The sequence below is a fragment of the Psammomys obesus genome, unplaced genomic scaffold, assembly GCF_907164565.1.
Source record: "Psammomys obesus unplaced genomic scaffold, mPsaObe1.curated_primary_1811, whole genome shotgun sequence".
NCBI classification, from domain to species: Eukaryota; Metazoa; Chordata; class Mammalia; order Rodentia; family Muridae; genus Psammomys; species Psammomys obesus.
The window spans coordinates 1,352,201-1,375,214 of NW_026596345.1; the positions used below are offsets into that span (position 1 = coordinate 1,352,201).

General features: G+C 40.0%; 1 protein-coding gene across 1 annotated transcript in view; it reads left to right on the plus strand.

Annotated features, from left to right (window-relative positions):
* Window positions 1–23,014, plus strand: part of Aoah (acyloxyacyl hydrolase) — a 218,265-nt gene that overhangs the window by 31,961 nt on the left and 163,290 nt on the right. The window contains exons 3-4 of the mRNA XM_055597240.1: window positions 6,238–6,304; window positions 12,911–13,010. Coding sequence (XP_055453215.1) covers window positions 6,238–6,304; window positions 12,911–13,010 — 167 coding nt within the window. The remainder of the gene's footprint in view (window positions 1–6,237; window positions 6,305–12,910; window positions 13,011–23,014) is intronic.

Below are 23,014 nucleotides of genomic sequence, written 5' to 3' on the forward strand. Positions count from 1 at the left end.
CACACACACACACACACACACACACACACACACACACACACACACACCTCACAAAATTTGCCTAAAGCATCTTCCACTGTCTGGTGGTACTAAAAACAGAACAATACAGGTGATAAAGAACAGAAGTGTAGTTGTCTCAGAGTTCTGGAGGCCCAAAGTCCAAATGGATGACCCAAGTATCATGCTTCCTGCTGTGTCATTCCATAACATGACATTAATCCATTGGAGGGGAAAAACCTTTTATCAGGCCACAGATTTCAACACTGTGGCAAAAGGACTGTCTTCATGACACAGGAACTTGAGGGACACATTAGAACCACAGTTGAGTCTTATCACTTGGGTTGCAGTGACACTTAGGATACCATCTAATTGTAGTTTCCTGGGTTCATCTGTCTCTTTACCAGAGGCTTTATTGTTTCTGCTCCTCATTCTCATGCTCATTCTTAGCTCTTGGAGTATCTTCTCTTTTCCCACATCCACCACTGCTCCATCAGCCTCCTGAGTTAGCATCACAGAACTGGAGACTGCAGAGGGGTCTGCTCCAAATGAGAACCCCGAAGCCATTCGCTTTGAGTGGAGCAAAACAATCATGGAAACACACTCACAGTGCTTCTCATCAAACCAAAGGAAGATGGATTTTCTTTGCCTCTCAGCCAGTAATGCAAGTTAATCAAAGAACGCACTAATGCCATTTTTAAAATTGCTCTGCTCCAGGCTAAGCTACTCTAGCAGTAGCATTACTTTAAACATTTCCAAGCTGCCTCCATCCTCACATAATTATAAACTTCTCTTTAAAAATTCTTTAAACCATGTAATGTTACAGCGAAAACAACCAAACACCATGGACACATTTTCTCTTTCCTTCATTGTTTGTTTTTTCTTGTTGTTGTTATTGTTTTTGTTTTTTGAGACAGGGTTTCTCTATGTAGCTCCGGCTGTTTTAGAACTTGTTATGTAGAACAGGCTGGCCTGAAATTCAGAGTTCCACCTGCCTCTGCCTCCTGAGCACTAGGATTAAAGGTGTGTGCCACAATGACTGGTACGGCCACATTATCAGATAAAGAAGGCAAAATTTGTGGAAAGGAAAGCACTTACCACGGACCTGAGGTCAACGAGCTGGTGCTAGAATCCCAGTCGCTCTAATTCAGTGACATCAGAAAGGCTTGATCCTCTCCTCAGTGGTAACCCTCTCAGGGAGTGGCATGGAGGGGGAGGGCAATGGATTTTGACCATTGTATTGAGATAAAATTCACTTGTATTTCAAGTCATTGATTAAAAATGTAACCACAGTGGCTTTCTATATGTTCATAGTCATAATCCATCACCACGGTTTCAGAGCATCTTCATTACACCAGTGCCTTAGTTATTTATCCATTGCTATGAAGAGACCAAGACATTGCATTTAATTGGGCTTTGCTTACAGCTTCAGAGGTTTAGCTCAGGGAGAGGAACTGCACAGGAGCAGGAGCTGTGAGTTTTACATCAGTGTCTGTAGTTATGTCCCCCTTTTCATTTCTGATTTTGTTGATTTGGGTATATTCTCTCTCTGCCTTTCAGTTATTTTTGCTAAGGGTTTGTCTATCTTGCTGATTTTGTCAGAGAAGCAGCTCTTGGTTTCATTAAGTCTTTTATTGCTCTTGTTGATTGTATAGATGCCTCAAATAGTTAATGAACCTTCCTCTCATCACTGTTTTCATTGTGCCCATAAGTTTGGATGTGTCGTGTCTTCATTTTCACTGAATTTTAGGAAGTCCTCAATTTCTTTATTTCTTCTCTGACCCAGTTGTTGTTAAGTAGAGAGCTGGTCAGTGTCAATGTTTTCTGTTGTTGTTGAGGCCCAGCTTTATTCCATGGCAAGCTGATAGTATACAAGTGATTATTTCAATCTTCTTGTACCTATTGAGGCTTACTTTGTGGCTGATTATATAGTCAGTTTTGGAGAAGGTCCTGTGAGGTGCTGAGAAGAAGGTATATTCTTTTGTGTTTGAGTGAAAAGTTCTATAGATGTCTGTTAGGTCCATCTGATTCATGACATCTGTTAGTGTCATTACTTCTCAGGTTTGTTTCTGTTTGGTTGATCTGTCCACTGGTAAGAGTGGGGTGTTGAAGTCTCCCACTATTAATGTGAGGGGAATGATGTATGGTTTAAGCTTTATTAATGTTTCTTTTACGAATGCGGGTGCCCTTGTATTTGGGGCATAGATATTCAGAATTGAGATGTCATCTTGGTGGAGCTTTCTTTTGATGAGTATGAAGTATCCTTCCTCATATATTTTGATTAGTTTGGTTAAAAGTCTTTTTTATTAGATAATAGAATGTCTATTTCAGCTTGCTTCTTAGGTCCATTTGCTTGAAAAAACCTTCTTCCAGCCCTTTACTCTCAGGTAATGTCTATCTTTGTGGCTGAGGTGTGTTTCTTGTATGCAGCAGCATGTTGGGTCTTCGTTACACATCTATTCTGTTAGTCTATGTCTTTTTATTGGAGAGTTCAGTGCATTGATGTTCAGAGAGATTAATGAGAAGGGACTATTTGATCCTTTTATTTTGGTGTTGGTTGTGGTAGTGTTTTTATGTGCTTGTCTATTTTTTTTTGTTTGCTTTAGTGAAGTTATTTATAGCCTGTGGTCTTTTGGGGGGTAGTTTACCTCTCTGGGTGGGAGATTTTCTTCTCATATATTCTTTAGGGCTGGGTTTTTCTGTTATGAAATATTTTTTCCATTTATGATGATTAAAATTTTTCCTGTGTATAGTGATATAGTAGTGAGGCTTCGCATCTGTGGTCTCTTAAGGTTTGCAAGATGTCTGCTCAGGCCCTTCTGGCTTTTATGGTCTCTGCTGAAAAGTCAGATGTGATTCTGATAGGTTTGTCATTATAGGTTACTTGTTTTTTTTTTTTCCTTTATAGCTTTTAATAGTTTTTTCTTTATTCTGTACATTTAGTGCTTTGATTATTATGTAGCCGGAGGATTTTCTTTTCTGGTCTAATCTATTTGGTGCTCTGTAGGCCTCTTATATGCTTATAGGCATCTCTTTCTTTAGATTAGAAAACTTTTCTTCAATGATTTTGTTGAAAATGCTTTCTGGGCCTTGGAACCAGGAACCTTCTCTCTGCCTCTATTCCTATTATTCTTAGATTTTTATATTTTCATGGTGTCCTTATGTGCTTGGATGTTTTGTGTCAGGAATTTTTTTTTATTTAACATTTTCTTTGATGGATGCATGGATTTCTTCCAGTGTATCTTCTACACAAGAAATTGTTTCCTCCATCTCATGTATTCTGTTGGCAATGCTTATCTCTGTAGTTTCTGTTTTCTTCTCTAAGTTTTCTCTTTCCAGAATTTCCTCAGTTTCTGCTTTCTTTACTGTTTCCATTTCCATTTTCAGATCTTGAACTATTTTATTGATTTCCTTCATTTGTTTGTTTGTGTTTTCCTGTATTTCTTTGAGTAATTTATTCATTTCCTCTCTACAGGCCTCTCCAAAGGCCTCAATATGAGAGCTTGCAGCTCTCTTCATTTGTATGATCTTGTGTACTGGAGTCCGCAAGAGCCCAGGGCCTCTCCTCTCACCAGGGAAAATCCCAGTGGCAGCTGTTCAACCACTGGCTTTCTTGCTCTGAAGTTAATGAACTGCAGCTGTCCAGACATTGTGCTCAGACACTGTACTTGCTGGGCACAGCCATCTTGGAGAACTAGCAAGCCCAGAGTTCTCTGTTCTGTCTCCCTAGGGAGATGGGTTGAGCTTTGGAGTGGTGTCTGGGGCTGTTCCCATGGCTCCTGGTCATCAGGAGGCCTGATGTTGGAGCTGCCTGCCCTGGTACCCAGAAGGTATTCACAGGTCAGTGAGAGCAGCTCACAGGGGAATGGCTATATGCTGAGACCGAACTATTCCTGGGATTGGCTGGGCAAGGCTCTTGTTTCCTTTACCATGGGGTTTCCTCTCACCTGTGAAACACAGACATTGGTGTTTTGGGGACCACAGTTCTGTCTGTTGGTTTCTGTGCAGTCACTGCTGTCCTGCTTATCAGACATAGTGTGTGTTTGTCACCACCATCTTGGATCTCTTGGGACTGATTTTTATGGAAAGTGATGCAAATATATCTATTTGCATTTTTCTGCATGCAGCTACAGTATCATCAGCGTCACTTTTTGACAATGGTATCTTTTCATCAATGTGATTTTTTTTCCACTTGTCAAAACTCAGGTGTTCATGGTATGTGGAATTACATCTTGGTCTTCAATTCAGTTCCATTGATCAATGTGTCTGGGTTTTTTATTTTTATTTATTTATTATTTATTTCAGTTTATTCACTTTGCATTCCAGCTGTAACCCCTCCCTCATGCCCTCCCAATCCTTCCCTCCCTCCCTCTTTTCTTCCCATGCCTCTCCCCCAGTCCAGTGATAGGGGAGGTTTTCCTCCCCTTCCATCTGAACTTGGCCTATCAGGTCTCATCAGGACTGGCTGCATTGTCTTCCTCTATGGTCTGGTAAGGCTGCTCCTACTCAAGGGGAGGTGATCAAGAGCCAGCCATTTAGTTCATGTCAGAGACATCCCCTGTTCCCTTTACTGAGGATCCCACTTGGAGACTGAGCTACCACGGGCTACATCTGTGCAGGGGTTCTAGGTTATCTCCATGAATGGTCCTTGGTTGGAGTATCATCTCAGAAAAGACCCCTGGACCCAGATTTTTGGGGTATATACTCACTTTTAAGTGGATATTAGATATATAATATAGGATAAACATACTAAAATCTGTACACCTAAAGAAGCTAAGAAGAAGGAGGACCCTGGATAAGATGCTCAATCTTCATTCAAAAAGACAAATGGGATAGACATCAGATGAGAGAAAAATAGGGAACAGGACAGGAGCCTACCACAGAGGGCCCCTGAAAAACTTTATCCAGCAGGGTATAGAAGCAGATGCTGAAACTCATAGCCAAACGTTGGGCAGAGTACAGGGAATCTTAGGAAAGAAGGGGAAGACAGAAAGACCTGTAGGGGACAGGAGCTCCACAAGGAGAGCAAAAGAACCAAAAAAATGTTTCTTTTTTTTTTTTTTTTGAATTTTATTTTTTTCTTATCAGTTACATTTTATTAACTCTGTATCCCAGCCGTGTCCCGATCCCTCATTCTCTCCCAGGTCCTCCTTCCCTCCCTCATCTCCACTGTGCCCCTTTCCAAGTCAACTGATAGGGGGGACCTCCTCTCCATTCATCTGATCTTGTTTTATCAGGTATCTTCAGGCCTGGCTGCAAAGCTCTCCTCTGTGGCCTAACAGGACTGCTGTTTTAATGTCAAGACCATGCTGTATTTATTACTGTAGCTCTGTAGTATGACTTGGAATTGTGGGTGGTGATAACTTCGGCAGGTCTTTTGTCAGAGTGTTTTAGCCATCCTTTGGCTTTTTGTGCTTCCATATGAAGTTGAAGCTTTTTTTTTTTTTCAATTTCTGTGTAGAATTGCATTGAAATTTTTTTATGAGGATTGTATTGAATTTGTAGATTGGTTTTGGTAGGATGGCCATTTTCATAATATTGATCCTACTGATCTCAAGCTAGGGAGATCTATTCATTTTCTGGTGTAGCCTTCCGTTTCTTTCTTTAGTGACTTCAAGTTTTTATTATACAAGTTTTGTATTCACCCTCTTGCATGGCTAGAGTTATCTCAAGATATTTTATTTTCTGAGGCTATTGTAGAAGGTACTTTTTCTGTTTCTTTTTCGATATGTTTGTCATTCAACAAAAGAGATCCTAGTCAACATTCTGATATTCCTTACTTTAAAAAAAGAAAATAAAATCTGTAATTTTATAACAAACTAGTGATCTTCAAATATTTGCAGTAAAACAGTACTCATACAAATCTTGTATGGAAAAGATTATTTTTGTAGGTATGAGCATTTTGCCTGCATGTATGTCTGTGTACCGCTTGTATTCCTGGTGCTAGAGGAGTCCAGAAATGGGCATCTGAGGCCCTGGGTCTGGAACTATAGATGGTTGTGAGTCAATATGTGGATTCTGGGAATTCAACCCAAGTTTTCTGGAGCCATTGCTCCAACACCTAGAAGTGATCTTTTATTAACCATGGTAACTTTAAAATTACTAAACCCTTAAAACTAATGCTTAGTCATTAATTAACTATTCAGTCTTAATTCAGTCTTAGTTCTCCTTCAGACAAACACTGATCCATGCCCTAAACTATGATAATAAAATGTATTCTATTCACTTTTTTTTTCTTAGAAGCGATGTTTTTGAAAACCTCCTGCTATTTCCTGGTTCAGATGTTTGGAGCAGACATCATAAAATTGTGAGTATGGTATTGCATTCTGTCACAGTTGCTGGCACAGAGCAGAGGGCAGCATGTACTGCCTATGGTACTTACTGAGAAGGGCTGGCCCTGATCTCTTTGTTACCATTAACAGAAGGAAATTGACTCTAGACTGATGTTGTCATTCTGGTAGAAACTGTAGTTTCTAGAACTACCGCATGAAAATCTGGGTTTGTGTCTTTGCAAGCACTTTCCATGTGAGATTTACAGACAATTCCAACAACAAATAACCCAACATTATCTCTAAGCTACTAGTTCTGACCCTGCTCTCTCGCTGTGGATTCCAGCCCTCTGTGCTTCAGGGTTCTTAGCATATTATGGTCTAGCCCCTCTGTGTCATCACTATCTGTTTACTCGTTTTCTTTCTCATTCTTTTCCTTCTGCTTTGATCAGTCTTTGAGGCACTGGATAGGATAAGTTCATATTCATGGTGCTCCCTCAACAGTGGTCCATGTCACCCAACTTGAGGTCATAGTCTACACTGCAGGATGCCAGGTGCAGTCACCAGTCCAGGACATCCATCCTCAAAAAGCCCATTAAATGACCAAATTAACAGTAAAAAGTAGAAAGGGAGGTTTGTCCAATGTGGCCACACTGGTAAGTGGGAATAGAAATGCAGTGATGCCCTCCAGTGATTCCTGGTACCTAATACAAAATTCTTCATGAACTGGTCCTGAAAGCCCTTCTAAACTCATCCCTTGCTACCTCACAGCACACCACATTCCATGATGATTTGGTCACACTGCAAGCGGGGTTTGCCTAAAGATTTTTACAGTTGTTACATGTGTTTGATACACCTAAAATCTATACCAGATACATCACCTTACTTCTTTAGACTCCAACTCCTGGTCACCTCTTCTGAAAGCTTCTCTAATCCTCTCCATGCTAACATGGACATTTGACTCCTACCACACACAAGCACATTGGCACACATGCACGCACAGAAGCATTCACACGTGCACAAACAACATGCTGTGCAAACCTCTAGAGCAGCACCTAGGACAGGTGCTTACACTTTACCACTCGACTTCTCTGAATCCCCACCAATTTAACAGCTTTCAAACTCCTGGGACTACATTTTATTCGCTCTGTGTATATTTCCAGGGATTCAGAAAACTCAAAGATATGTCAAAGGAAGGATGGAAATGTGGTGGAGGAAGGGAAGGAATCAGAGATGGATGGAGCATAGACTACTTTGAAGAAAGACAGATGAGTAAATGGTTTTGTCCACCGCTTGTTTGCCCGCAGAAGCCTAGCACCTTGTCAGCTCCAGGGCCCTATCCATGCCAACACCCTGTCAGGACGACCACTCTGTCAGCAACAGCATCCTTTCACTGCCAGCACTCTGTCAGCTCTCTGCTGATAGGGATCTCTCCTTACAAGCATCAGCCTCTCGCACCTTGTTTTCGATAGTCAGAAAAAACAACTTGAGTTGATTCAGTCCCTGAAAATGACAACCTCATGATTTAATTTTACCTGAATAGCTGCCTTCCAGTATTAAATGTGTGTTCTGACCTGGAGGGCATTCTTTCTATTATCTCGTACTAGTCAGGTCTCAATAATTCATGGACTAATTATGTAGCAATTACATTCTCTACCCACAGATATAGCCACAGGATTCTGTAAAGAAAGAAGGAACCTGAGAAATAAGACATTCCCTCCAAAACTTGCCATGCAGGATCTTGATCTGTTTGATGTCTTATTTTTAAAATTCCTGACACTAGAAATTTTTTTAAATAACATAAAATTATATCACATCTGGAGATCTGGAGACTTGGAGTATAAAATCAAGGTACCAGCAGATTAGATGCCTGATAGAGTTTCCTCTTTGCTTCGTAGAAATTGCCTTTTTCTGTAAACTCATGAGACAAAATGAACAAACAAGTTCCTTGGGCCCTCCCTCTATCTAAAGGGGCACTGAACCTGTTTATAAGCTGAGACACCCCCCCCAAATGTCCTATTTCTCAATATGCATCATGATTAGATGTTAACATACAAGTTTGGAGGTTTGGGAAACAAATATTAAGGCCGTGACATACAGGAAGAGGCTACCTAGGTTGAAATACTAGGAAGTATTCAAGAGCAGATTCCCCTATCTGATCCTGGCCTCCACTGTTCGTGATGTTGCTTCAGAAAATCTAGCTGTGGGCCCTCCCTCTTCGTCTCCTCTTGCTTCTCTGTACAGTCACAAAGCCCTCTCTCCCAAGTCCAGTACCTTTCATTAATCATGAAATAACAACATTTTAATAAGAAACCTGAGAAACAGTAATTATAACAGTTATGGTATGGTGTAGACATAATGACCTTTGTTGACATACAAATACAAAGCATTTTAACTATGTTCTTCACAAAGTAATTACAGAATTGATTAGATTCAAACCAGGTATAGTGGCTCACACCTGTAGTCCCAGCTCCTACAGGACAAGGAAAACTTGCTCTGTGAGTTCAAGGGTAGCCTGGTCTACATATCACATTCCACATCAACTGGAGTTACCCAGTGAGAAAAGAAAATACCCACAATATTTCCCAGGAAGAGAGAGACCGTGATCGTGAAGGTGATTTTCCAGGGCGAGCCTCGCCACCTGCAATGTGGATGTGCTCAGCCCTGAGACTTCCTCAAGTGTGGGAAATCCAATTGCACAATTTGTGAAAGTGAAGGACCATGTTTACCTCATCTCTGTAACAAAAACAAGCATTTTTCTTAAAACGTGAACAATCAAAAGTTCACAATAAATACTCATAAAAGAGAGAAGTGGGGAGGCCAGAAGAAAGATACCCAAGCACCTACCCTGATCATGTTGGTTGGGCTGCCTGAAGAAAAACACCAAAGCATTTGCCCTGGCCACACTGACCTTGGGTAGCCAGAAGAAAGACACCCAAGCACCTGCCACAGAAGAAAAACAATTAAGAACCTGCTGCAGGCACCACTATGATGAATGAATGTGTGATGGAGAGATGGGGGAAATGGAGTAACCAGTACAGAGATGGAAAAGAATATGAGGAAGGGGTTCATAACATTGTGGAGTAAGGTAGACCTGGAGACTTGAAGGCAGTGAGGAACAGGCAGATATGAGGAGATCATGGTGAAGTCCTGGCCCCGGCTGCCACCAAGGGCCATGTCTGGGTCTGTGATCCTGCTGCAGATGAAGTCTGTCAATGTCTGTGGCCCAAGTTACCACCAAAAGCCAAGTAGATGTCCATAGTCTGGGCTGCCACCAGAGACCATAAGGATATCTGAGGGCCCTGTCACCTATGGGAAACATGCTAATGTAAGTGGCCTGTGCTGCCATCTGCAGCCATGGGGACATCCAGGCCAATGCTGCTGCTGGAGACCATGTCTGGGTCCATGCTCCTATGGCAGCTGAGGTCTGTGTTGCTGTCCCAGGCCAGTGTTGCCACCAAAATCTATGCAGACATCCCTGGTCTGGACTGCTGCCTGAGGCACTGTGCTGGGATGGGCCCACCCTTTTCCTGGGCAACACAGTAGAGCTGATCCTGATGGAAAGTGTGGGTGGGCCGGACCAAGGGTATGAGCTCAAGAGAGTTGGCCCCACCCTTAAATTGCCATGGGGTGGCTTATGTGAGGAAGAAATTTCTCCCTCCCTCATCACCTGTGGCCGGTAGGAGAGTTGGTCCTGAGGTTATGAAAGCCGGAGAACTGTCCCTGCCCCTCATCTGCTGGAGGGTGGCATGGACGAGGGAGATATGCTGTCTTTTCTTAATTCCTCATGGCATGTGACAGGTAGAGAGCTGCCCCAGAGATTATGAGAGTGGGAGAGCAGGCCCTGCCCCTCAATTCAGTAGCACAGTAGAGCTGGCCATGATGGGGAAGGCATGGGTGAGCCAGCCCCAAGCACTTAAGAGCAGAAGAGCTGACCCTGCCCCTTTGCCAGCTAGAGCATTTGATGAGCCAGCCAGAGCAGTGCTGGAGAGCTCAACCTGGGAGTGTTGGGTGCAGAACAGCTGTTGACCACTCAGCTGTCTCCCAGGCCCAGTTCCAGACCATTGAGTTCCCCCTCCCCCCAAAAGAAAGGGTCAGTCCTGCAGATCTAAAGCTGCAAGATCATAGGGCAACAATAAGATATCCAAGAGGAGTCCTGGTGAGGATCCAATATTGATTGTGTAGCAGAAGCCAGAGGCCTTGAACCAGACCAATGACTTATTACAATGAACATTTAAAAGTAAAGGTGTGTGGACAAAAGGGTAAACTGTGTTAAAGATTTTTTTTCATTATTATTCTATTTTATTTTTGCTTCTTTTGGTGGGCTGGAGGTTGCAGGTATGGAAGGTAGATAGATACAAAGGGATGGGGAAATGAGGAGTATTGGGGTTCACAAAGAATCAATAAAAAGGTTATTTTTTTTTAAACAGTAGTGACACAAAATCTTCAAAATGAGGTAGGCTTCCCCCCCCCACTACCTTAGTTAAAGGCCTTTCCAGGAGTGCCTACACTCAGACATCATACTTCACCTGATCTTACAGTCTTCCTGCCTTCTCTTCTGCATAGGTCCCTGAGCCTTGAGAAGAGGGGTTTAATAAAGACATTCCATTTAGGACTGAGTGCTCCAAAGTCTCTCATTGTCTTCACATTGTCTGGTTGTAGGTCTCAGGGTTAATTTCCATCTACTGCAGGAAGTTTCTCTTATTAGGACTGAGTGATGCATTGACCCAATAATAGCAAATATTTAATAATAACCTTTAACGTAAATGGCCTTTCATATGAAATAAAAGGTGCAGACTGACCGGATACAATATTTTTATCCATGAAACTCTCAATACTAAGTAGGAGATCCAAACACTGAGAGTTAAAGGTTACAAAACATCCTACCAAGCAAATAGAAGCTGGTCTGATTGTCATGTCTGATAGAGTAGACTGCACACCAAAACTAGTTAAATGAGAAGATGAACACTGCATGTTAGTGAAAGGAACAATTCATCCAAATGATATAGTTATTATAAATATAATGTGCACATGGGGGCTCATTTTTAATTGAACACTAAAAGTCATACACATATGTCTCAACACAGTAATAACTGAAGGCTTCAAATATCTCACTCTGACATCTAGATATGTCTTCAAAATTAAAAATCAGAAAATAATTCTGGGTGTGGTAGCACACACCTTTAATCTCAGCACTCAAGGAGCCAGAGGCAGGTTGATTTCTGTGAGTTCAAGGATCTCTGTGAGTTCAAAACCTGCCTGGTCTAGAAAGGAGTCCAGGACAACCAAGGCTACACAGAGAAACCCTGACTCAAAAAGAACAACAAACCAGAAAATAAACCTTATAACTAAAGTATACCACACATCAACAAAATTAAATAGATATCTATAGAACATGCCATGAAATAAGTAGAAAAATAGACATTCTTTACAATAATTAGGAAATAAACATTCTTCTCAGGAATAGATAGACTCTCCAAAATTGCTCACAATAGAATCCACAAAGCCTTATGCTACACATAATAATTTAAATAATTAGCAGCACCTTACAAAACTAAAGTGGAATAAAACTGGAAAGCAATGGCATTTCCAATCTCAGGCAATACACAAATACCTAGGGATTGAACAATATAGTTTTAAATGAACATATGCCATGGAAGAAAATCACTAAGGATGTTTTTTAATTTCTAATTTAAATGAAAATGAAAGTACAGCCTACCAGAACCTCTGGGATATATACAAGAGTCTGTGGGTCTAAATGTTTATATTTCTTAAAAATCAGAGAGATCTCAAAATAATAATCAAATTATATACTTCAAGGCTCTAGAAAAATTAGAAACCAAACCCAAATGAACTATATAGAAAAAAAAATCAATATCATGGTAGAAATTAATGGAGAAGAGACTACAATAACAAAAAAAAAAAAAACCATTACTTAGAGATGGTTCTTTGAAAACCATCTTGGTTCTTGAGCACTAGCCCATCAGACAGCACACTGTGCAACCTGTCTGCAAATGCCTTCTTGGAGGATGCTTCTCCTGGATAATTTTAAGCATATAAGCATGACAACGAACCATCACACTTTGTTTTAGCTCCTTGAATCCAGACACAACCACCGTATTTGAAGATCATTGTCCTTATAGCATCTTCCAGAAAAGAAATAAATCAGCAATCTTGTTTTTCTTCCACAAGACTAAGAGATACATTTGATTTAAAGGGGCAGATGTGGTTTGGCTTGTATCTAAGAAAATAATTTTAAGTGTCTACAACTATATATAGTAAAGTCGTTTTGCTATTAGGTCCTATAACCTTTAAATATTGTTCTCACCTAATCATACTCTTTCCTCTTTTTTTTCCCAGTTGTTTTTATGCTTTTTCTGAAAACACTGGGGTGTTCTGAGAGGCTCACTCATAGCTCAGGGATTGAATGTCCTATCCTGTCCTCAAGACCTAATGCAAGAGGCAGGAGAGATAAGTATTGCAGGAAACTACAATCCAGTAGCTGTACCTGCCCGGCAAATCTCTAAGGCCAGGCTGTGAGAGCATCAGAATTTGTCCTGGGGATTTAACTGTTTGATAGAGCTTCTACTTCCTAACACCTGAGAGATCTTAAATAGCTTTTGCTTTGCTCCATTTCCTGTCAGACTCAGTGAAGCTATGAATGCTGATGTGGTGTGCCATGCTCTGAAATTGTGCAAGCAGGATGCTGTCCAATCACGGTGTCATCTCTACCCACTTCCCCAGGTGAGAGGGTTCTGCTCTGAATGTCACTTTCCGGTAGCCTTTAGGCACTTTGGAAATGTTATAAAGGGAGACTCAGCTTCATTTGCTCAGTCGTTTGTGGACTAGAATCTGCATATATAAGAAAACGGTGCATTTTTCTTTCTGAGCCTGGGTTACTGCGCTCAGTACACTTTTTCCTAAAAAATTTATAATTGAATTTTTTATAGCTGTTAAGATTCCGTTGTATATATGTACCACATTTTCAATATTCATTCGTTAGTTGATAGATATGGAGAATGTTTCTATTTCCAGCTATTGTGAATAACGCTGCAATGAATACGGATATATAGGTGTCTCTGAAGGAGAGTATAAAGTCCTTTGAGCATAATATGTCTAAGAGTTATGCCTGAGTCACATGGTAGATCTAGTTCTAGTGTTCTGAGGAACCTGTAGAGTGATTTCCAAAGTGGATGCACTAGATTACAGCAGTGTATAATGGTTCCTTTCTGTTTCCATCAAATTCCATCATTTGTATCAGCACTGATGGCCTTTCATTTTGACTGAGATGAGATGGAATCTTAAAGTAGTTTTAGTCTACAGTCCAGTGGTGGCAAAGGGTTTTGAACACTTTTTGAATGTTTTCCAAATTTTGTAATTTATTTTGAGAACTATTTATTTTCATATTCTTTTTCAAGTTAGGCTGTTTATTTCATAGAGGTTTGTTTTCCCCTGGCATATTCTAGTTATTAATTCTTTATTATATGTATAACTGGCAAATAGTTTCTTCTATGAATTGTGTCTTCACTTAACAGTTTCCTTTGCTGTTCAGAAGCTTTTTAGTTTAATGAGATCCCATTTATCAATTGTTCAGTTTTTTGCCTATGCTACAAGAGTTATATTCAGAAATTCTTAACTATACACACATATTAAAGTTCATCTCCTACTGTTTCCCCTAGAATTTTCAGGGCATCAGTTGTTTAACCAAAGAATTTGATTCATTTGTAGTTAAGATTTTTGCAGGGTAAGATATAAAGATCAAGTTTCATTCTTTTAAGTGTCAATGCCCAGGTTTCCCAGAACTATTTGTTGAAGATCCTATCTTCTCCAATGTATATTTTTAGATTCTTTGTCAAAAATCAGGTAGCTACTGTTGTATAGACTCATTCCTAGGTACACTATTTTATATCATTGATCTAAACATCTATTTTTGTGCCAGAATAGTGCGAGTTTCCTTGCTATGACTCCATAATATAATTTGAAATTAGGTATACAGATACCCACCAAGTGTTTTTTTGTTCAGGATTGTTTTAGCTATTCTGGGTCATCTGTGTTTTCATATAAAACTTACGACTGTCTGTTTAGAATGTCCCTGGGATCTTGACTGGGATTACTTTGGACATGCAGATTGCCTTTGGTAGGAGAGCCATTTTCATTATACTGATTCTTCCAGTCCAGGAGCACAGTAGGGAGGAGGATGGCTTACCATCTTCTAGTGTCTTCTTCGGTTTCTTTCCTCAGTGTCTTAAAGTTTTCATTGTAAAGGTTTATCATTTCCTTGGCTAGGTTTATTCCTGGATATTTTGTTTACCTTGTGGTTACTGTGAATAGGATTATTTTACTGTTTTTTTTTCCCAATATGCTTGTCTTTGCAATGTATGAAGGCTACTGATATTTACATAACAATTTTGTATCCTACCTCTTTGCTGAAGGTGTTTATCAGATGATATCTTCAATTAGTCTGTGTAAAATTATTTCATCTTACTTCACCCTTGATCCCTCCTCCCATGCAAAGAATGTCTAAATTGTTCTTGAGCTGGACTGGTGATAGATGTGATAGATAGGACAACCAAATAAATAAAGAAATCAGAGAACCAAGTAAGTAGCGAACTCTGGGGTTTACATCTGCCTTTAATCCTCATAAATCAAATGAGTTACTCTTACAGGGTAACCAGCTCCTTTCAGCATGTCCGGAACATTTCAGGGATCACCACTAAAAATTCCATATCTGAAGAAAACCTGGTCAGCTGGTTGCTTTCTTCTGAGCTTGACTGTCCTTGCCCATAAGATGAGTATGATAAAATATAACCCTCACAAGCTCCTTCAGTAATACAACCAAATACTATATACAATGATTAGCATAATATCTACAATACATGTACACCATAATATATTCAAAGTATCAACTAAAAATGACATGTAATAAAATTATTGTCACAGTTATGATTATTTGAAGTGTTTTTTTAAGAATCTCCAGTGTCATCTCATTTGGGGCAGCTTTTAGCTCAATTGTGGGTGGACAAGGCTGTAAATGCTGACATAATTCTGTCCACACACTATAGATCAGAGTACAATATAAAACTATTTAAAGTTCACAGTATTGATTTTCATGAGCTTCCTATTCAAATAATTATATACCTCTTTTTCTAGAATTCTGATCTTTCTGTATATAATAACAAGTTTGGTGTTTTTCAATATTTATGTTTAAATGAAGTCAATTATAATACTTTGTGGCTTAACCAATGGACATGATTTTCTGGCTAAAAGTATTAAATATCAGAGGTTGGACAGACAGGCTTAGTTGGTATAGCACCTGCTACGCAAGAATGAGGGCTTGAGTTTCAAATCCCAGACCCAAGTAAAAGCCAGTCATGATGGCACACATTTGTTATCCTACCTTCGGGGAGGCAGAGACAAGGGAATCCCAGAAGCTTGCTGCCCAGCTACTTCCAGGCCAGTGAAAAACTGTGTTAGTTGTGGTTTCTCTTGATATAATAACATATAAGGACTAAAAGAAACTTTGAAAGGACCAGGTTTATTTTATTGTACAGTTCATAGTCTAGGAAAGTCTAGAGGAGGAAACTCAGGACAGGACATCTAGGAAAGTCAGGGAGGAAACTCAGGACAGGAATCTAAAGGTGAGAACTGAAGAGAAAGCCATAGAGTAATCCTGTTTCCTGGTTTTTTCCCACCTTCCCAGGGTAGCATTACCCATGATGGTCTGGGCTCTCCACATAAATCATCAGCCAATAGAATGCCCATAGGTATGTCAACACTTTTGAATCAAGTTGACATTAAATCTATCCATCACAGAGACCCTGTCTCAAAACAACAAAACAAAACAAAAGATAAACAAACAAACCAATATGGACTGCATCTAAGGAGCAAAACCTAAGGTTGACCTCTGCTCACCCCATCTCCAAAATATAATGAGGGAATAGGGAAGAAAGGAAAGAAGGAGGGAGGGAGGGAGAGATGGAGGGAAGGATGGAAGGATAGGAAGAGAGAGAAAGAGAGAGAGAGATGCACACCACAAACCTGTCCTCCTGATCAGGAAAAATGGAAACAAGTGCCCAGAGCACATCTTTCCTGCTTCTTCTGTAATTGCCTGTCAATGAAATTGCCCTAATTCCTCCCAAGGAGCTGTAGATTCCACTGATTTGTAGAAAAGGTGAATTACAGTGGTCAAGTAAATTCTGGTGGTCAAGTAGCATGTGACTATTGTCTCATCGTAAGCACTGTTCGATATTGGAAGGAGAAAATGTATTTCTGTGTAGGATGGCAAACATATTAGTCATATTATCACCATTATGACAAGATGCCTGAGAGAATCGATTTAAAATCAGGAAAGGCTTGCTTGTGCATGTAGTTCAAAGGTTTCCTTCCGTGATCACTCAGCTCTGTTCATAGGCTTGTGCTGGGACAAGAGATATCAATATGGAAAGGTTGGGGGAGCAAAGCAACTCACTATGGTGACAGAGAAAGAGAAGGGGCCAAAGGGAAGTTTTCCTCCCCGAAAGGCACACCTTCAACTAGAACCTATCTCATGGGTTTTCATTACTCCATAGTAGCCTGTCACATTCGAAGCTCAGCAATAAGTGCACGCGCTGATGAGGTCACATCATGATTCAGTCACTTCCCCAAAGTCCATCTCTGAGCATCGCCTTGGGGACAGAGCTTTAAACTGACTAGACTTTGTGGGGACATTTCTAATTTAAATCATGGCAGCAAATGATTTGGGTTTTAGTGGCATCCGCAAGCACCACGATGTATAAGCAACCTATCCACAGCTGTCCACACAGTATTCGACTTGACTGATCATAAATGATAGCATTGACTTAAACATACTGTCTTCAGTTAGGTTATATGCCAGATTTCATTTCTTAACACCCCCCCAAATTTAACCTCCTACTTTTGTTTCTGTGGTAGAATTTGAACCTTGGGCCTTTCACATGCCAGCCCTCATCCCACCCCTCCTTCAGCTGCCAACAAGTTGGGAACACTTCAACAACCCTCTTTGGTTGGGAGTAACAGAAAGTACTTCATCTGGAAGTGTTCAGCTTCCACTCAGGGCATCCTGGGCTGCTGGTCAGCCTGAGCCCTTCCCTCTGCAGCTGCCTCAGAAACTTTCTTCACTTCCTATGCTCATCACTAGTCTCTGTTTCTACAAATGATTCAGAAAAGCAGAGTATTCCCTTCAGATTCATAGCTCTCTGCCTTGAACTTTCTTTAACTGGCATGTCCTGAGTGTTTCCCACAGACTCTGGGGAAAGAGGTCATGCTTCACCTCTGAAGAGAATCTTCAGCCTCCTAGTCTTCCCTATGATAGTCCTTTCACTGTCCCCAAAATAGCCACTACTCTGAAATGTCACCATAAATCTGCTCTTTTAAATAAAATTCTATTCTTGAATTTCATGTTGGTGGAATTAGTCAGAAAAGATAGATGATCCTCTAACTTTTCTACCTCATTATGATCCAAAAACCAATATGCAGTCAGCAGAAATTCCAGATCTTGAATTTTCAGCTTTTCCATGGCTGTGCTTTCCAATCAGCTATGCAATCATGAGAGAAAACAACCTACACTATTCCATACTTTGTTGCTAGCATTTGAGGATATGTTGTTTTCATATCTCATTATGCCTGTAAGACATTCATCTTTGTAGATATGATACTTAGCCCTGGATTATAAAACAGGAACTGTGTTAGACAACTTTGCCCACTGAAAGATCACATAAATGCCCCGGATTCTTCGGGTGATGAAACTGCATAGGGTGTGTATAGCATATACATTGCAAGCTCATCTCAGCTACCACCCTCTCTGTAAAACAATTCCTCTCTCCCTTAAAATGCTAATTTTCCTCTCAACCAGCATCATAAACTAATTTCCAGTACTTAAAATGTGCTAATGACTGATCCAAGTGCTTCAGATGTATCAGTTCAGTTAATCTTATGAAGTTGGTATTGTTGTCTACATTTTATAGACTAAGATAGTAAAGTTACGTGGATTTCTTTATTAGGATACAAGGAATGGTATGGGTGTAAATGAGGAAGGAGAAAATAGGGAAAAGAACACAGAAGTAAAGCAAACACCACACAGATAGTCATTAGGGATGTATCCATCACTCTTCCTTTTCCTTTCACACAAAACAGAAGAACGACTAGTGCTGGAGTATGTGAATTTATGTGTACAAAGCCTGATTCTCACATCACGGTTTACATGCTAAAATTTGACTGTAGCTCTTCCTCAGCTGCACCTTCTGCCCTCCCCAGTCCAGAAATTCTAGGCAGACTTTGTCATCTTTAGTAAATCAGTCTATTATAATCCTACTACAGACACCTTCCATATTTATTGGCATCCCAAAGGTACATGCAAAACGGATTTCCCCTGTCCCCCGACTCCAAAACAAAACTGTGTTTAAATAGTATACCTCCTTGGAGCTAGGTCCTTCACATTCTTTCAAGCTTTCGGGACACCTAATCTGCCTAGAGGAAGAGCACTGTCTTTCTAAGCAGGCAGACTTCAAAGAAACTTCCATGGGGAATCTAGTTATATAAGATCCAGAAATTCTCTGGCATGAGAAGATGGATGTGTGGTCACAGGGAGTTCTTCTGGAATCTCGTTCCCAGAAAGCTGACATACATGGTTATGGGGAGGAGTGAGTCTGTTCTTTAATGACATAGAAGTGACATGTGACAAATTTTTATATGGCTTGAAAATAAACAAGTTGCCTCAGGACTTTATTTTATGTAAAAAAAATATATCTGCCATCTCTTATAATTTGAGTTCTTACACAGCACAGATTTAGGGCTAAAATTTCAAGGACAAAAATAGAACTCTTTCCGAAATGCATTCCTCGGTCACTTCTAGCCTATGCAGGCGGCAGTGCCCGACTGCTCACAATCTTGCCCTTAGCCTCTGAGCTAAGCCACAATGTCAGATGTTACTATCTGCTCTTCCCCAAGCCAAACCTCTGAAACTCTAAGCAAAATAAATGTTTTCTTTCATAAAGCTTGCCTTGGTTGTGATGTCTCTTCACTGCAATAGAACACGGACTAAGACAGTTTTCATGTCTCCATAGTGTTTTTTGGTCGGTGCCAATTTTTTAGTCTTTCTGTGCATTTTATAGCCTTGACAGTTTTGAGACGTCTGTGGCATGCACCTCACCCAAACAAATTTGATATGTTTGATGTTTTTCTCTTGGTAGACAAGGCTATAGGTTTGTTTCATTTTTAGTAAATAGCAGATGGCTAAGATCAAAACCTCAAGTAACAATACATGCCTGCACTGTAAGCATCTATTCTTCCCTTTTTAGTAAGCCTTTCTGACCCAGGCCACAGTTTCACCTTGGGAATGTATGTCCTAGCTAATTCCCTGTTATGACAGCCAGTGTACGAGGAGCCCTGAACTTGAATGAGAACCTTCTGAGGGCATACTCTCAGGCCTACAATAGTTCTTGGAATCAAATAGGTATTCAATAAATGGTGATTGAAGAAATAAACCCATGGATCAAAAAAAAAAAAAAAAACAGACAGAAAAACATAAAATTGGCAAGAGGATTGGAATATACTCTCCTGCCTGCTCACAACCAAAGACACTTCTGGTAATCAGCAGTTGTTCCTTTTTCTTTCTTTCTTGGCTTTAAAAAATATTATTATTAATTTATTCACTTTACATCCTGATCATATCCCCTCCCTTGCTTTCTCCTGGGCCCACCTTCCCTCTCTTCCCCCATCTCCATCCCCTAGTCCTCAAAAGCCAGAAGACCTCTTCCCTTACCCACTGACCTCAGAGTTCTCATCCAAGAACACTAATCTCCAATTCTAAGATCAATTTAAGTATGTGTGTGTTCCTATGTGTGTGTGTGTGTTTTAATTCATGTCTGTTTTCTGAGATCCAAGTCTCTCAAGTTTGCATGTGTCTCTTCATGACTCTAATCAAGACTTACCATTTTGTGATAGATAACGAAAAAAAATGAATTAAATGTTTTTGGCTTAATAGAATTCCTTTATAAAGTAAACAAAACCACTTGTCTTTATCAGAATTTCACTGGAAGCTGCACGACTCCCCCTCTTCCCCAATTCTAGAAGATAATCATTCCAATCCTAAATTAGACATAGTATTTTCTCTGTCCTGTCTGAAATTTGGTGACCTTCCCTGTCTGGTGTTTGCTTGGCTTTAACTGTGTGTAGTGTCTGAGTAGGATTCTCTTATGCATCTAAATGAAGAAAATATACACTGTTAAATAAGGGAAAGTGACCGTCAGTGCTGGAGTTAGAAGTGTTTCCTTCTGATTAGTCGTTGATCGCTGCTGTTGGTAAAATATTAGAAAATTCAATGTTCTTTCTTAAAAAAGGAAAGAACAATTTACAGCCCTTGGACTTCATTTAGTACCTTAATATTCTGGAAAACGAAAAGTGTCTTAAATGAAATTAAACCTAATTACCTAAACCCATTGTTATGCATGAATGATCACTAGACCTTTGGGGACTAAGAACAAAAGTAACAATAATCAATCAAAAGCAGATTGTGAGAAGCTGACAGGTTTTAAGTCATGTTTTATTCCTATAGTGCATGTTTCCAAAGCTGTTACTACATGACAGTACACATTAGGGGTCAATGATAAAAGACAATACAACCTTGGCTCACCAAAATCTTTCATAGAGTTTCCAATATCCTAATTTTATATCTGAGGAAAAGGCTGAGAAAGTTGTTTGCTCTATGATTTAATTGACAACATTTTCAAACTTCCTGTTTAAACACACTTTTGTCTATTACAATAGACAAAAGGATGGCATTTAGAAACAGAAGGTCAGCCTAAAATGAAACAGAATCTGGTATTCAGAACTAAACCTGAATATGTTTAGATATCTTTTTTTGGATTTTTTTATTAATTACACTTTATTCACTTTGTATCCTCCCATAAACCCCTCCCCCTCCCCTCCTGATCCCACCCTCTCATCCCCTTCTTCACGCATGACCCTCCCCAAGTCCATTGATAGGGGAGGTCCTCCTTTCCTTCCTTCTGATCTTAGTCTATCAGATCTCATCAGGAGTGGCTGCATTGTCATCTTCTGTGGCCTGGTAAGGCTGCTCCTCCCTCAGGGGGAGGTGATCAAAGAGTAGGCCAATCAGATTATGTCAGAGGTGGTCCCTCTTCCCATTACTATGGAACCCACTTGGAAACTAAACTGCCATGGGCTACATCAGTGCAGGGGTTCTAGGTTATCTCCATGCATGGTACTTGGTTGGAGTATGAGTCTCTGGGAAGACCCCTGTGTTCAAATTTTCTGATTCTGTTGCTCTCCTTGTGGAGTTCTTATCCTCTCCAGATCTTACTATTTCCCACTTCTTATATAAGATTCCACGCACACTGCCCAACAATTGGCCATAAATCTCAGTGTCTGCTTTGATAGTCTGCAGAGCCTTTCAGAGGCCCTCTGTGGCAGTTTCCTAGCTTGTTTCCTGTTTTCTTCTTCTTCTGATGTCCTTCCTCTTTGCCTTTCCAGATAGGAATTGAGCATTTTAGTCAGGGTCCTCTCTCTTGATTAGTTTCTTTAGATGTACAGATTTTAGTAGGTTTATCCTATATTACATGTCTATATGAGTGAGTATATACCGTGTGTGTCTTTCTGCTTCTGGGACAGCTCACTCAGGATGATCCTTTCCAGGTCCCACCATTTACCTGCAAATTTCATGATTTCCTTATTTTCATTGCAGAGTAATACTCCATTGTGTAGATGTATCACAATTTGTGCATCCATTCTTCAGTTGAGGGGCATCTGGGCTATTTCCAGCTTCTGGCTATTACAATAAAGCTGCTACAAACATGGTTGAACAAATGTCCTTATTGTGTACTTGAACCTCTTTTGGATATATGCCTAGGAGTGGTATGGCTGGATCTTGAGGAAGCGCTATTCCTATTTGTCTGAGAAAGCGCCAGATTGCTTTCCAGAGTGGTTGTACAAGTTTACATTCCCACCAGCAATGGAGGAGGGTTCCCCTTTCTCCACAACCTCTCCAGCATGTGTTGTCACTTGAGTTTTTGATCTTGACCATTCTGATGGGTGTAAGGTGAAATCTCAGGGTCGTTTTGAGTTGCATTTCCCTAATGGCTGATGACGTTGAGAATTTCTTTAAGTGTTTCTCTACCATTCAATATTCTTCTACAGAGAATTTTCTGTTTAGCTCTGTTCTCCATTTTTTAATTGGATTACTTGGTTTGCTGCTTTTCAGCTTCTTTAGTTCTTTATATATACTGGATATTAGCCCTCTGTCACTTTTTATTAAAACACATTTGAAGTCAATGGCAAAATATGGAGTATTCACTTACATCTTAGAACTAAACACTAAACATGATGTGTGTGTGTACTGTATGTGTGTGTGTAAAGGGGGAATATTAAAGTAGATGTTTACTTGTTTATGATACCAAAACAAATTCTAGATAAGCTAAACTTTAAAGAAGAAAGATTAGGGTCATACTACAAACAAAGAAAAACCTGAGAAGTTTTACATGTATTTTTTGATCAAGAAGTCTGAAAGGAAAATATTAATATATCTGCCATGTACACAGAGCCAAATGGAATATGTAAAAGATGTTTTTATAATATGCCATACAAAAATTATTTTTTCCCCTATGGTCCAAAGCACTCTTAAAAATTGGCAAGGAAAAAATGCCTAAGGACCAGAAACAGATCATTTACAGAAAGAAAGAAAGAAAGAAAGAAAGAAAGAAAGAAAGAAAGAAAGA